General features: G+C 41.6%; 3 protein-coding genes across 3 annotated transcripts in view; 2 read left to right on the forward strand and 1 right to left on the reverse strand.

The window, feature by feature from the left end:
* PRKAA1 (protein kinase AMP-activated catalytic subunit alpha 1) overlaps positions 1-4940 on the reverse strand; it is a 49105-nt gene extending 44165 nt beyond the window's left edge. Inside the window, exon 1 of the mRNA XM_063454001.1 lies at positions 4754-4940. Within this exon, the coding sequence (XP_063310071.1) occupies positions 4754-4853 (100 nt within the window). The 5' untranslated portion in view covers positions 4854-4940. The remainder of the gene's footprint in view (positions 1-4753) is intronic.
* Positions 1-15707, forward strand: part of C7 (complement C7) — a 251950-nt gene that overhangs the window by 49348 nt on the left and 186895 nt on the right. The window lies entirely within an intron of this gene.
* On the forward strand, positions 5091-13770 carry LOC134610783 (uncharacterized). The gene is made up of 5 exons (XM_063454002.1): positions 5091-6211; positions 8131-8421; positions 9967-10077; positions 11683-11772; positions 13079-13770. Exons 1-5 carry the CDS (start codon positions 5764-5766, stop codon positions 13618-13620), a joined length of 1482 nt encoding a protein of 493 aa, XP_063310072.1. The 5' UTR covers positions 5091-5763; the 3' UTR covers positions 13621-13770.

Here is a 15707-nt window from a genome sequence, read left to right on the forward strand (position 1 = left end):
CCAGCCAGGTTGTCACCAAACAAATGACTAACCGACAAACATCGACAAGCTGTTTTTTTTACCTAAGGTCTCACCATAGCAGGCATCTGGTGGATTATCTCACCACAGGGTTCACTAAAGGGTTTCTCACGGGTATTGTAGCCATTCCCCCAGGTACACTAGAATGCCCTAATCTCCAGTCAGCACGTTTAGACCCAGTCTCCATAGACACTCTCATTGCCTCTGAAATCACCAACGGTTTCATGATCGGCCCCTTCACCTCCTCGCCATTCTCCTCCTGGCGCACTAACCCCATTGGTATTGCTATTCACAAATATTCTAATAAAAACGTCTATTGTTTTATCGGCACCGCACTCCTCTTTTGTTCCAAGCATAAACGCACTCATTCCAGCAGACGAATTCTCACTTCAGTACGTAACCATCGACGACGCCATACAGTCCATCATATCATCTGGTAATCGACCCTGGCTTAGCAAAACGGACATCACAAACGCGTTTAAATTACTACCCATGCACCCCTCACTCTGGCACTTACACGGTGTTAAATGGCGAGGGAAATATTACTTCTCTACACGACTCACTTTCGGTTCTCGAAGCAGCCCCAAACTGTTCGACATTTTCGCAGAGTCACTATGCTGGCTGCTTCTGAACGTCATCAGGTGTCACTCCGTTATCCACAACCTCGACGACTTTTTACTAATAGAGCCAGGGTCACCTTCACCCACAGCAATCAGAAGCACATCCCGGGTATTCACAACACGGCCGCTGACGCTCTCTCGTTCTCAATTCCAGGCATTCTCTCAGGCACTCCCAACGGCTCACCTACAGCCATCCAGAACACCACGGTTCCACGAACTAATCCTGGATTAAGCACACTCTTGAATCACGCTAGAGCAATCACTCACCAAGCATTATCACCCAACACTGCTATCACTTACAATAGGGCAATTAATATATTTAACAAATTCACTGCAGAATTCGGTCTACAAGGTGACTTCTCTATTCAAACCATGGTGTCTTTTGCCTCTTTCTGCCACCTACACCTTAAACTATCTCACAACACCATTAAACTTTATCTCACGGGGGTTCAGCACCACAGCCTCACCTATTTTCCTAACAATACTCCTTTCCTGTCATCATACCCCATCAAAAAGGTCTTGAAAGGTATAGCAAAGGTTTCACCTCCACTCACTACCACTAGATTACCTATAGATGGGCCTATCTCCTTGACACAGCCCCATTCGACATCGGCACAAATACGGTGATCAAAGCTGCTATATATCTCGCTTTCTATGGTTTTCTCGGACCTAGAGAGTTCACCGTGGTTTGCCAAGGAGATATTACGCCAAGCCTTAAAATATCACACCTCACTAAGATAGAGGACCACTATCTGCTTTCGATCCCTACCACTAAAACCAACCGATCACTACACCCTACTATAATTCCTCTCTTCCCTACTGATAATGCCTGGTGTCCGGTAAAAGTACTAGACCACCTACGGTCAACTCTGCACGGTCACCTACCGGACTCTCCGCTCTTAACACTACAAGGGCACCCGTTAACCACAGCAAAATTGATGGTTCACATCAGATCTCTGTTATCTAAGCTCGGACACAACCCGACTGCATTCTCCGGGCACTCCTTCCGTATAGGAGCCGCCTCTGCAGCCTCTAGCACTAACACACCTGTCCATATCATCAAGAGACTGGGGCGGTGGAAATCTTCCATATATACTGCATATATTCCACAGCCGGAGAAAGAGCTTCGCCAAGCTTTCAGGAACTTGGTCTTGTAAAAAATGCAATAAAGTGTTTTTCTTGAATTTATCTTTTGCCCTCTTTTATTTACAGGCCCACTCGTACATTGGTTTCGGCACACCACAACCAACTTTGCTCACAGTTACTATCCATTACGTATTTAAATTCCGAGCACAAGTTAAAAGGCCTGAACTTGTGGAGGCCTGAATTTGTGGGAGGAGTAAGTCCCCTACTTAAACTCCCAGCTCCTACTCACCTCTGCCGTTCAGCTGATTGTCCCCACCCACCTACACCCTGTTATAATTACATTCTCCTTGGTGGGCCCTCTTTTATTTACAGGCCCACTCATACGTTGGTTTCGGCACACCACAACCAACTTTGCTCACAGTTACTATCCATTACGTATTTAAATTCCGAGCACAAATATATATATATATATATATATATATATATATATATATATATATATATATATATATATATATATATATATATATATATATATATATATATATATTATTTTTTTAATGTTATATATACACACACACACAGCCTCAAATTTGATGACATACCATTGGTTTCTTGAGTTTGCAATGAAGCAAATGGTGCAATTATAAGTATATAATAGCAGTAATAATGCCTTTCCAGCAGGAAAGCGTGTAATCAAAACAACTAAACATGAAGGCATAAAATAGCAAAACAAAGATTTCTTCAGGTTTTTATTTTTTAGAAAGCTCTGACCTGAAAGAACCTTTTTAACTCAACCCAATAGTAACTTCCGCACTATTGACCTGGAATAACTTCGCTCTGTTCCCTTTCTTTGTGGTGTGGCACAGAATTAACTTACACTAGTATTTAAACCATTGCCAACATACCGAAACGCTCTCTCTCACACACAACACAAATAACTGTACCACTATAATCTCCTGTGCCACAGTCGTTCCCCCCCCTGCACTATAATCTCCTGTACCACACAGTGCCCCCCCTGCACTATAATCTCCTGTACCACACAGTGCCCCCCCTGCACTATAATCTCCTGTGCCACAGTCGTTCCCCCCCCTGCACTATAATCTCCTGTACCACACAGTGCCCCCCCTGCACTATAATCTCCTGTACCACACAGTGCCCCCCCTGCACTATAATCTCCTGTACCACACAGTGCCCCCCCTGCACTATAATCTCCTGTACCACACAGTGCCCCCCCTGCACTATAATCTCCTGTACCACACAGTGCCCCCCCTGCACTATAATCTCCTGTACCACACAGTGCCCCCCCTGCACTATAATCTCCTGTACCACACAGTGCCCCCCCTGCACTATAATCTCCTGTACCACACAGTGCCCCCCCTGCACTATAATCTCCTGTACCACACAGTGCCCCCCCTGCACTATAATCTCCTGTACCACACAGTGCCCCCCCTGCACTATAATCTCCTGTACCACACAGTGCCCCCCCTGCACTATAATCTCCTGTACCACACAGTGCCCCCCCTGCACTATAATCTCCTGTACCACACAGTGCCCCCCCTGCACTATAATCTCCTGTACCACACAGTGCCCCCCCTGCACTATAATCTCCTGTACCACACAGTGCCCCCCCTGCACTATAATCTCCTGTACCACACAGTGCCCCCCCTGCACTATAATCTCCTGTACCACACAGTGCCCCCCCTGCACTATAATCTCCTGTACCACACAGTGCCCCCCCTGCACTATAATCTCCTGTACCACACAGTGCCCCCCCTGCACTATAATCTCCTGTACCACACAGTGCCCCCCCTGCACTATAATCTCCTGTACCACACAGTGCCCCCCCTGCACTATAATCTCCTGTACCACACAGTGCCCCCCCTGCACTATAATCTCCTGTACCACACAGTGCCCCCCCTGCACTATAATCTCCTGTACCACACAGTGCCCCCCCTGCACTATAATCTCCTGTACCACACAGTGCCCCCCCTGCACTATAATCTCCTGTACCACAGTCCCCCCTGCACTATAATCTCCTGTACCACAGTCCCCCCCTGCACTATAATCTCCTGTACCACAGTCCCCCCCTGCACTATAATCTCCTGTACCACAGTCCCCCCCTGCACTATAATCTCCTGTACCACAGTCCCCCCCTGCACTATAATCTCCTGTACCACAGTCCCCCCCTGCACTATAATCTCCTGTACCACAGTCCCCCCCTGCACTATAATCTCCTGTACCACAGTCCCCCCCTGCACTATAATCTCCTGTACCACAGTCCCCCCCTGCACTATAATCTCCTGTACCACAGTCCCCCCCTGCACTATAATCTCCTGTACCACAGTCCCCCCCTGCACTATAATCTCCTGTACCACAGTCCCCCCCTGCACTATAATCTCCTGTACCACAGTCCCCCCCTGCACTATAATCTCCTGTACCACAGTCCCCCCCTGCACTATAATCTCCTGTACCACAGTCCCCCCCTGCACTATAATCTCCTGTACCACAGTCCCCCCCTGCACTATAATCTCCTGTACCACAGTCCCCCCCTGCACTATAATCTCCTGTACCACAGTCCCCCCCTGCACTATAATCTCCTGTACCACAGTCCCCCCCTGCACTATAATCTCCTGTACCACAGTCCCCCCCTGCACTATAATCTCCTGTACCACAGTCCCCCCTGCACTATAATCTCCTGTACCACAGTCCCCCCCTGCACTATAATTTCCTGTACCACAGTCTCCCCTCCCCCCCCCCCCTCTCCTATAATCGTCACCCCCACCACACATTCCAGCTGAAGGGGACTCTGTTTCCTTTGGTGCTCAGTTACCGGGGCATGCTGGGTATGACGGCGATAAATACACCATATCCGGAGCGGTTACCGTCCCCACACAGAATAATGTCCCACAGACACGGTCTGTCACTGGAGCAGCCCATACACAGAGCAGCACTGTCCCTTTAATTGGGATAATTTAATAATCTCCCCGGACACTCCTCCCTCCCCGCCGGCCCATCGTTCCACGTACCTTTCACCTTGCCAAAAGTGCCCACTCCCAGCGTGTCCCCTAGGATGTAGTGGCCGATCTTCACCCTCCCGTCATGATGCTTCTGTTTATCGGCCGCCATCTTCCCTGCACGCTCCGAGGCTGCGCCGTACCACGCGCGCGCTCTGTATCTCTCGCTCTCCAACCAACCCCTCGGAGCGGGCACGCGCGCGGCCATCAGGGCGGGGACCACGCAGACAAGCACGCTCGCGCTCCGTCCCTCCCTCCCTCCTCCTTAAGGTAGCCGCGGGGGGGACTGGACGGGACAGGATGACGCGTGCGTGCGTGTGTACGTGCAGGCGGCGTGCGCGTGCCCGCCGAATTCTATTCGCAAATTTCGCTGATTGGGGCAATGTTAGTTGGGGGGGGGTGGGGGCAGGGCGATCAGGAAGGCAGTGACAGTAAGGGGTACCTGAGGGTTAATATTAGGTGGGCAAATCTAGACTAAACACTGTGAACCTCCCTCCCCCCCCCCCCCCCACACCTTAAAATGTGTCTGTGGGTTCAGGGTTTAATGTGAATTTCTGAGTATATTTTCATTATGTGGCTTTTACTGTCCTTTTGTTTTCTTGCCTGATTATATTATTATTATTTGTTATTTTGGCTCCCCCCCCCCCCCCCCCCCACTATAAATAAGAATAGGAAAATCTTGTTTTACGTTAAGAACGTAAAAGGGGAAAAATAATATCACAAGACCTAAAACATACCCCCTGAGTTGGGCGTTCGGCCACCGTAGGTTGTTTATAAGAATTACGCTACAGATGGAAGTCATTAAATTTGGTAATATAGTTGAAAAGAATAACGTAGTTTAGTTGAGGTCATTTTGGCGCTGTATGCAGGCACTTTCCGAGTTGCCGTGTCTTTGGGATGTATGGTATGTTCCCAGGGTGTCAAGAATGTTCAATTTTTCATCCCTTAGAGCTGTCTAGTGGCTATTTTAGATATAACTTAGTTGACGTGATCAGCTATTTATATTTTATTGCTTTTGCAAAATGGCAGCCAACCACTGCATGTCAAAGGGGAAAGCAAAGGCTAAGAGAGCCTGCGAGGATAATGCGGCAACCAGGGCTGTCCGGTTTTCTTTTGAAGAGAATAGTATACTAATCGCAAAAGTCTGTGAGTATTACGATGAAATAATTGGCTCGGCAGCGCCGGAGACTCCCCAGAAGAAGAAGAATGAGTTGTGGAAAAAGATCGTGGATGCAGTTAACACAGTTGGTGGGAATAATCGTACAGAACTCGTAGTAAAAAAGAGGTATTTTGATGTGAAAAGGCAACTGAAGCGGAAGTTATGCAAGGCGGCCTCTCATGTATCTGAGACTGGGGGCGAGAAGTCTGAAGATGCGGACCTAACCAGTTATGAAGAAGAACTACTGCAGGTTCTGGTACCAGGAACTGGAACCGATATAGAGGCGATTGATGATACAGACAGTACAACAAGTATGTTTTAGTTGTGTTGTAAAAACCATGCTTATAATTAGCTGTTTTTAAAAAAATAAATGAAGAAATTGCACGTTTCAGATGCATGTATATATCTTTGCGTTTTCAGTCGCTCTCTTATTCAGAACTTTTATTCAAATGCTAGTAATGTCACAGTATTGTATATTCTACAACTCAGTCTTGCTTACACATTAAGGTGTAATTGTCTTCTTAAAATTACACAGTATGGTATTATAAAGAACTAAAAAAGAAAACTAGATTCTACTAGAAAATATGTACAGTATATTGTTTATTAATATAGTTATTTTTCAGTCTTTATTTTATTACTGATGCTAAACTAATCAAAAATGAGTGCCCTCTTTAAAAATGGCATATCCAGCTACACGACCCAAAGTATTGTGTGTGCATAGACTCAGATAATGAATTTGAATTAGGTAGGTGGCACGTAAGTATAGGGGCAATTCACAAAGCGCAGAATTAGTGAGAACTGAATTCAAAATCTAGTCCAAAATATCGTTGAGAATGATATGCTTTTCAATATTTGCAATTTAATTTTGAGTTCATTGCCTTTTTTGGTTAAGTGATATTCTTGCAATGTATTTGCGATGGTCTAATTTACACAATGTATAGATTATATTCATATAGCTTACAAAAAAAGAAGAAAAAGAATTGGAGATTGCAATTACATAACATATGGGGATAGTGGGAATACACGTATGGTGAAATTACCAAAATTCGTTAAAACTTCACTTTTAATAAGTCACACATAAAAAAGTCCAACAATCAGTGAACTTGTAAATATAACACAAACTGACCACAAACAGTACTCTTGCAAAACAAAGGTTACTAAGACTTCTTACCAGTCTATCTGCATAATTTGGTGTAAGTACAGAAATGTGGTAAACTATATATGTATAATTGTTGCAACATTATATATACAGTACACTCGTAGCTAGGTAGTTTACCACATTTCTGTACTTACACCAAATTATGCAGATAGACTGGTAAGAAGTCTTAGTAACCTCGATATCCTTACGCTAGTGTTAAGTGTGTTAATAGTGCCATGTGTGGAAATTCATACAAGAGCTGCATAATTCAGTGGTCATTATGGCAAGTTCCAAAATTAAAGGAACACTCCAAACACCTAAAGCGCTTTAGCTTGTTGAAATGTTTTAGGATTTTCCCTCCTCTTATTTTACAAGAGGTCATGACTAGAAGACAGTCTCTCTGCTAGATAAAAGGTAAATAACTTGTTTTTTTTACACAAATAGTGGTGTATCCTTAATCTAAAATTGTAAATGGAACCCTCTAATGTTCCAAATACATTTCTTAAAGGGACACTATAGTCACCTGAACAACTTTAGCTTAATGAAGCAGTTTTGGTGTATAGAACATGCCCCTGCAGCCTCACTGCTCAATCCTCTGCCATTTACGAGTTAAATCCCTTTGTTTATGAACCCTAGTCACACCTCCCTGCATGTGACTTGCACAGCCTTCCATAAACACTTCCTGTAAAGAAAGCCCTATTTAGGCTTTCTTTATTGCAAGTTCTGTTTAATTAAGATTTTCTTATCCCCTGCTATGTTAATAGCTTGCTAGACTCCTGTATGTGATTAAAGTTCAATTTAGAGATTGAGATACAATGATTTAAGGTAAATTACATCTGTTTGAAAGTGAAACCAGTTTTTTTTTTTAAAGCAGGCTCTGTCAATCATAGCCAGGGGAGGTGTGGCTAGGGCTGCATAAACAGAAACAAAATGATTTAACTCCTAAATTACAGTGAATTGAGCAGTGAAATTGCAGGGGGATGATCTATACACTAAAACTGCTTTATTTAGCTAAAGTAATTTAGGTGACTATAGTGTTCCTTTAATGTTCCAAATGTGTGCCTAATTTGTTTGTTTTTCTCTTTTTTTCAGTTATTGCAGAAACAACAAAATCCTACAAGAAGAAAAATGAGCTAAGGCAGAAGATTATGGATGCAGTTAAAGCAGTTGGAAACAATCACACAGATCGTGTGGTAAAGAAAAGGTACTTTGATGTTAAGAGGCAACTAAAAAGAAAGCTATCAAGGGCTCCCTTCCAAGCAAGAAGGATTGGAGGTAGCCACCCAAACCATGTGGATTTGGCCAACGGGGAGTTGCTTGAAACCCTAGGTCTAGAAGCAATAATGCGTGTAAAAGGAAGTGTTGATACTGACTTGCCTCTTGGTAAGTGTTTGTAATGTGATCTGTAATGTTTTATTTATTAATGTTTTACTAATATCGACCTGTAAAGCATTCAAGCAAGTGACTAAGTGCATACAACTCTATTGAAGTTTAAAGAGGCTTTCTTAGTGAAAATATATTTTTGAAAGCAGTACAGGTGCTCCTCGTTTTGTGACCTACCTGTTTTACTACGGCTTGCACTTACGACCAACTCTCTTGCCGGGGTGGTAAGTGCGAGCCGTCGTGGGAATTAGAGGGATTCCCGGCTCTGCTGCATTCTTCTATGTTCGGGAAATTTCCCGAGCATAGATTAGAGGGATTCCCTGCTCTTGTGCGTTCATCTATGTTCGGGGGAAATGTCCCTGAACACAGACATGCGCACCAGAGCAGTGAGTCCCTTAAATCTATGTTCGGGGAACTAGCTGGCTGGTTGAACTAGCCATATTTATATTCCTTTTGTAGGGTGCACTTTCCCCATTCTGAATATGCACAAAATGAGGCATGTAGGTTATTATTACAGGGACACTGTAGGCACCCAGTCCACTACAGCTCATTGAAGTGGTGTGGGTGCTGTGTCCCTATTGCACTTAGTGCTGCAATGTAAAACATTGCAGTTCCAGAGAACTGCAATGTTTACATTGTAGCTCTAAGTCTGCCCTCTGTGTCTATCTACCAGACAGCCACTGGGGGCGCTTCCGGAATCCAAACAGACATTTGGTCCGTTATCTGACACTGGACGTCCTCACGCTCTGCATAAGGACTTCCAGTGTCAGATTTTCCCCATAGGAAAGCATTGAGGGAGGGGGGACCTATTAAAGCTTTAGTGCCAGGAAAACAGATTTGTTTTCCTGGCCCTATAGGATCCCTTTAATGTTTCTTTTTGATATGACGCTGGCAGACAATGGTCTCCTGACTGCTAATGGTTATTTAGCATATCAAAAGAATCCACTATCTAAGAGGAGATACAGGCATATGGTAGATTAGCTAGTTAGTTTACATTGAAACTAGACTTAGAGGCTACTCATGTGTAACATTTCACACCTTGCAGGGGAGCTCTGGTTGGAATCACAGCTACAAAAGTGGAATTGATGTTGTAAACCTTCTGACATCTATCACATTCCTATACAATTAAATAAACTCCTCTCATGTTGAAGATGGCCATACCACCTCTGCCAGGTAGCTGATTCTTGTATGCTCTACACATATTACATTTAATGGCGATATTCTGTAGTGCGGCAAAGAATTATGCGCCACTGCTAATACAGTAACCAGGAAATGTAGTAATTACATATTATACTTGCTTTATACTAGCTTATCACAGGTTATACCAGGAAGCACTGAATGAAGTAACACATATGTAACCCCTAAAAAAAATATATATAATTTATGACTAAACCAAAGTGCTCACATTATATACGATTTTACTGTGTGAATAATGTGTCGGTGCAGACTTGTATACATTATGTAGTGAAGGGGTAAGTGATTTCATTGTTTCTGTGATTCTCCCATTGTGTCTTATTTCTTTTATTATGTTTGATTGCCATTTAGCTTCACAAGAACCTAGATCCCCTGTACATCTTACTAAGGAAGAGCCTAGGACTTCAGAGTCTCCACAGTTTCAAGCTCCCGATCAATTGTCAGGCCCTGTCAGGAGCATTGGTGAGGATCCTTTTCCAGTTTTCTCTTGCACTTTTTTTTTTTTTTTAAAGTAATCAAAATAGTGTTCCAGCAATTGCCTGGGTTAACATTCTTATAATCAATCCTAAATAAAACTTACCTTGTATGTGTTATTACATTTTATGTTACAATCTAGCAGTAAATGCTAGCTAAATGCTTCATCCCTCATATCCTGGCATAATGCAATAGGGGTTCCAAGACTACACTGAGCTTAAAGGACCACTCTAGGCACCCAGACCACTTCAGCTTAATGAAGTGGTCTGGGTGCCAGGTGCTCTAGGATTAACCCATTTTTTCATAAACATAGCAGTTTCAGAGAAACTGCTATGTTTGTGAATGGGTTAAGCCTTCCCCTATTTCCTCTAGTGGCTGTCTCATTGACAGCCGCTAGAGGCGCTTGCGTGATTCTCACTGTGATTTTCACAGTGAGAGCACGCAAGCGTCCATAGGAAAGCATTATGAATGCTTTCCTATGTGACCGGCTGAATGCGCGCGCAGCTCGTGCCGCGCGTGCGCATTCAGCCGACGGGGAGGAGAAGAGGAGGAGAAGAGCTCTCTGCCCACCGCTGGAAAAAGGTAAGTTTTAAACACTTTCCCCTTTCCAGAGCCGGGCGGGAGGGGGTACCTGAGGGTGGGGGCACCCTCAGGGCACTCTAGTGCCAGGAAAACGAGTATGTTTTCCTGGCACTAGAGTCGTCCTTTAAGAATAAACTGTTCTTCTGTCTTGTTGCATGCAGTTATGGTATAAGAGCTAACCTTCAGACAAGTTTGTAAGTTTCCCTTAAAGGACCACTATAGTGTCAGGAAAACAAACTTGTTTTCCTGGCACTATATAGTCCTTAGGTCCCCCCCACCCTCAGGGCCCCTCTCCCGCTGGGCTGAAGGGGTTAAAATCCCTTCAGTCACTTACCTTTATCCTCTCCTCCCCCGCCGACGTCAGCTCCCATTCAAACCGCCCATAGGAAAGCATTACTCAATGCTTTCCTATGGACGTTCTGCATGCTCAATGTGATTTTTGCATTGAGCGTCGCGGAAGTGCCTGTAGCGGAAGCGCCTGTAGCGGCTGTCAGGAAAACAGCCACTAGTGGCTGGATTAACCCTGCAGTGTGAACATAGCAGTTTCTCTGAAACTACTATGTTTACAGCTGCAGGGTTAAAACCTGGGGGACCTGGCACCCAGACCACTTGATTGAGCTGAAGTGGTCTGGGTGACTATAGTTGCCCTTAACATAATATTACATCCCTGTTGTCTCTATTCATGGCTCAAAAATCATGAAGCTCTTATTTTCTGCCAATGAAAATAAGAGCTTCATGCTTTTATATATGTATCAATTTTTGTAGGTTCTTCTCTAATTAGCATGTACGTTTATGAGATTGCCCACTTATATGAGAGATCCTGTAATGAGGCACATATGAAAATGTACACACATACAAAAATATCCAAACTACGGCATTGCTGATTTAGATTTTCTTTAGATTTTTAAAGGTTGTGTTTATTTAAACACTTGATCCAAAGAGTAACCCAATATAAGGTAAATAAAGTTTGTCCTTCAAAATATACATTTTATTAATTATTTGTTCTATTAGATTCTACAAGATATCTTTTTAAATCGAGTCCATGTTCAGAAACCCATCAACTGGAAGAGTTTGATGAACCTTCTGGGTCTTTGAAAACAAGTACGTGTTTTACTTCCCTCTACTTCTCTTCTATATTATTCACTGCTGTAAACAACGATACAGCATTTACTGTGATAAAGACCAAGGAACTTTTACTTCTCTGGCAGTGACAGTCCTGTTTTAAGGGGACACTTTAGTCACCCAGATCACTTCATCTCAATGTGCAGTGCAGTGTCCCTGTCTTTTCATGTTGTTTTACATTGCATGATTAACGCCACCTCTACTGGCTGTCAGTCTGGCAGCCACTAGAGGCACTTCTGCGACACACAGCCCCATAGAAAAGCATTGATTCAGTGCTTTCCTATGGGGAAGTTTGAATGCTCATCAAGTGTTCATGTTCTGAAGCAAATACTTGTTTTCAGTACCATACCTAACAAAGGCCTTTTCAAATTATTTAATATTTTTTGGATGAATTTTTAAAATAATTAAATAATATGATTTTTTTTTGTATGTGCTGTTTGATATATTGAAATATGTTTTTTTATATGTTATAGATTTTTTTATATTTGGAAAAACTAACTTTAAAAGCGTACCAAAAAATATTACATAATTTGAAAACCTTATCCAAAAATATTAAATCAAGGCATAAATATGTTAAAGGGACACTCTAAATGCTTTCCTTTGAAAGCACTTGATTGGCTGACATCTTTTCTCAGCCACGAAAGCAGGACCAGCAGTGCAGATGGCTACAAGATAAGTAAAACTTATGTTTTATCCTTTTCGGGAGGAGGGGAAACCTAAATAGGTAGCAGTACATATAGCATAAAGAATACGTGTTTGTATTCTTAACGCTATAGTGTTCCTCTATTACAATATAAAGCCATGGACAATAATTTGGTAATGTAAATGTAGCTATGGTCCTTTCACCTCACCCTTACAGTCATAATATTTACTACATGTATGTATGAAGTTATATTATAGGAATTCCAGCCACATTTAGTAAATAGCAAGATTTCAGCTGCTATTTATTGAAAAAAAAATACTTAGAACACTCAGGTCACTCTAAGCACCTTGACAACGTCAGTGTATATTAAAGTATTAATCCAAGCACCATAACCACTGCAGTTTAGCTAATCATTCTCAGCAAGTGAGCTAATCGAAGTAGTCACTATTTTCTCTTATATTTAAATAAAAAAAGAAAAGTAAATGTAAAAAAGTAGCAAGAACAAAATCCGCACAAATCATTTCAACAACAAAAAATGGCGGGGTTGGGGTATAAGTTCAACTCTACTGTGGATTTATTCAGCTGCTTTGGAAAGATGAAAATGTGAAAATAATATACTATTATTCGATATATACATTTCAGCTATGCTTTCGGGTGACCAAGAAGAGATCATATCCATCATAGTGGGCTCAGAAGAAGTACCATCCACATCAGCGGGTATTTGTCCACAATCTTCTGCTGTTTCTTCTTCATCATCTCCTTCCTCGGGTCATCTTGATGCCTCTGTAGCTGCCCTTGTGGATAAAACTACAGAACAACTTAATAAGATGTCAGATTTGATGTTGGCTCAAAGCCACACTTCAGCATCCCAGCATTCAGAGATCTTAGAAGTCTTACATGGTATTCGTAATGATTTAAATGAACTAAGACACCAAACTCAGATATCAAATGAAGTACAAAATCAGAAAAGATTAGATAACCGGTTATTCCGCAGTGAACTTTTGCAATTGAAAAGAGAAAAATTGGATATATTAAGAATGAAGTATGACCTTGAACCTCCAAATACATCTAGACCACTCAATGAACAACTTAAGGAAGAGACGTCAAGCAATGAAGAGGAATTTTCACCTCCTCAAATGAAAAAAATGTGTAAAGGAAAAGAAAGGTTCATTTTGTTTCTCTGAAAATCTGTTTTGCTTTTTTTGTACTAATTTTTTTTAGTTTATTCCAAAAACCTCTGCTCAGATGTACCCCCTTCACCAATTTTACTGTTTTCTTTGTTTTAACAAAAATGTTAAAACATTTTTTGTTTTTTGTTTTTAAAAAGTTTTTTTTTTTTTTTTAAATGTGAGTAGAGTTTTTGTTTAGTTATGTGTTTTTTGTAGGTGAACACAATGTAACATTCAGTAATATAATTCAGATGAATTCCATTTAATTAATGTAGTATATACAGAAGAGGCTATATAAAGATTTAAGCAATACTTTGCGATGTACAGTATATATTTTTGTTTTATATGTAAATTCATAAGAATAAATAGTACAATATATAATTAAGCAATTTTAAGTAAAATCAATATTAAATATGTATATTTAAATCTCTATAACTAGTTTGCAAAAAGGTTGTATTTGCTGTTTATATTTGCATTTACAAGCAATGTAGACTTTGTACTTGATCTGATTAACAGGTTCACATTATCTTTAAACCCTTTCGTTTAATAGACAAAATGTATTGAATGTAAAACAAAAAAGGGCAAATACGTTTTGTTTGTTGTTGTTTTTTTTCTTTTTCCAAACTAAACTAGAAAAAGAAGAAAACACTTATATTAATATATCAGGGAAGGACATGAGTTTGAAATAACCTGCTTCCAAGAGAGGAATCCCGGACGGTGTCGGCTCCACTGGGTGTCTGGTGGCCGCAGGGTGCAAGGGAAGATAAATTATACTTACCGGAACCTGTCACCCGCAGCAAAGGCCATGGTCCTCCTGCCGATTCAGTTTCTGGTGATTCAACTGCCAGGAGCCCATGTCAATGTTATACTCTCGTACACTGAGGTCTGTGAAGAATCCTGCAAGACCATGAGGTCCTACATAGACAAAACCTTTTTCCCTACAGCTGTCACAAAGTATTGCTGGGGAAATAACAAAATTTGACAAAGGTAGTTCTGCCTTTTGTTATGTTTTGTTAATTGTAGGAAAAATACTGATGTGAATTAGCCCCTACATTGTCTTAGGGTATTTTTTTACAGTGTTGGAGTTTTAGTGAAATTCCAACACAGTCAATGTGAGTATCTTATAGAGATTTTATCTTTACTGCCAAAGAGAAATCTTGGCACACAAGACGCTGTGCAAACAGTTTATAATGGAACCATGTCACAAGATTTGTGCAGTTCTCTTTTGGTTACATTTTTTTATCTATCAGAAATACTTATTGGGAAGGGGCAGGGAGGGAAGTGCCGTTTTAACCCCTTCATGACAGATGACATGGGTTAAAATCTGTTAGAGATATAATATTTGCATTAGTGAGATTTATATGTTGTTTTAGACTAACGAAATTTGTGTAATTATAAGTGTGTTACAATCCCTATGCTTGTTTATATTAGTTAAACGTCAAGTCTTAGCGGTTCCCTATCCAAGGTTTCCTGATTGAAGTCTTGAAAGAAGTAGCTAACAGAGCGTTAAATCGTTCCTTAACTGTTTACCTTTTTATGGTAAAACTGTCCGGGACCATCTGGCGCCATAACAACTTCATTACGATTAAGTGTGTTATGATGTCTGGAGTGGTCCTTTAACTTTGTTTCCTTATTGTTAGCAGATATGGCATCAGTAAATAATGAAAACAATAGTCATTTAGATAAGTCAGTGCTAGCATGAGTTAAGGATCACACCAATAATTTACTAACATGCTTGCAGTTTTTTTTACCCTATATATATTATACATATTTATAAATACATGAACACACACACAGCTGTGTGCTCCCTTGCTCCCTTGCCTAATTTAGCCTTCTGTGGTAAGAAGGGGCCAGAGACACTCTAGTCTGCACCCCCAGCTATTCAGAGCATTGGTGCAGGTTCCTGCAGTAATATTCTGAAACCACACAATGGCAGAGTTCGGGAGTACAGCATATTTACTCTTCACCTGGCAGGTGTGCAAGCTAAAGTCCGAGACTACCACAGTTCGTCATGTTCCTCCATCCCTGGCCAAAGGTAAGAAGTATTGAAGGGGAATAAACTGAAATAGAACAAAAAATAAGTTACATCAAAGTTAAATAAA

This window comes from Pelobates fuscus, chromosome 5, assembly GCF_036172605.1.
Source record: "Pelobates fuscus isolate aPelFus1 chromosome 5, aPelFus1.pri, whole genome shotgun sequence".
Classification (NCBI taxonomy): Eukaryota; Metazoa; Chordata; class Amphibia; order Anura; family Pelobatidae; genus Pelobates; species Pelobates fuscus.

Coding starts and splice junctions, on each gene's coding strand:
- LOC134610783 (XM_063454002.1), top strand. CDS start 5,764: ATGGCAGCCAACCACTGCATGTCAAAGGGGAAAGCAAAGGCTAAGAGA. Junction 8,422..9,966: donor TGATACTGACTTGCCTCTTG/GTAAGTGTTTGT, acceptor ATTGCCATTTAG/CTTCACAAGAACCTAGATCC. Junction 11,773..13,078: donor TTCTGGGTCTTTGAAAACAA/GTACGTGTTTTA, acceptor TATACATTTCAG/CTATGCTTTCGGGTGACCAA.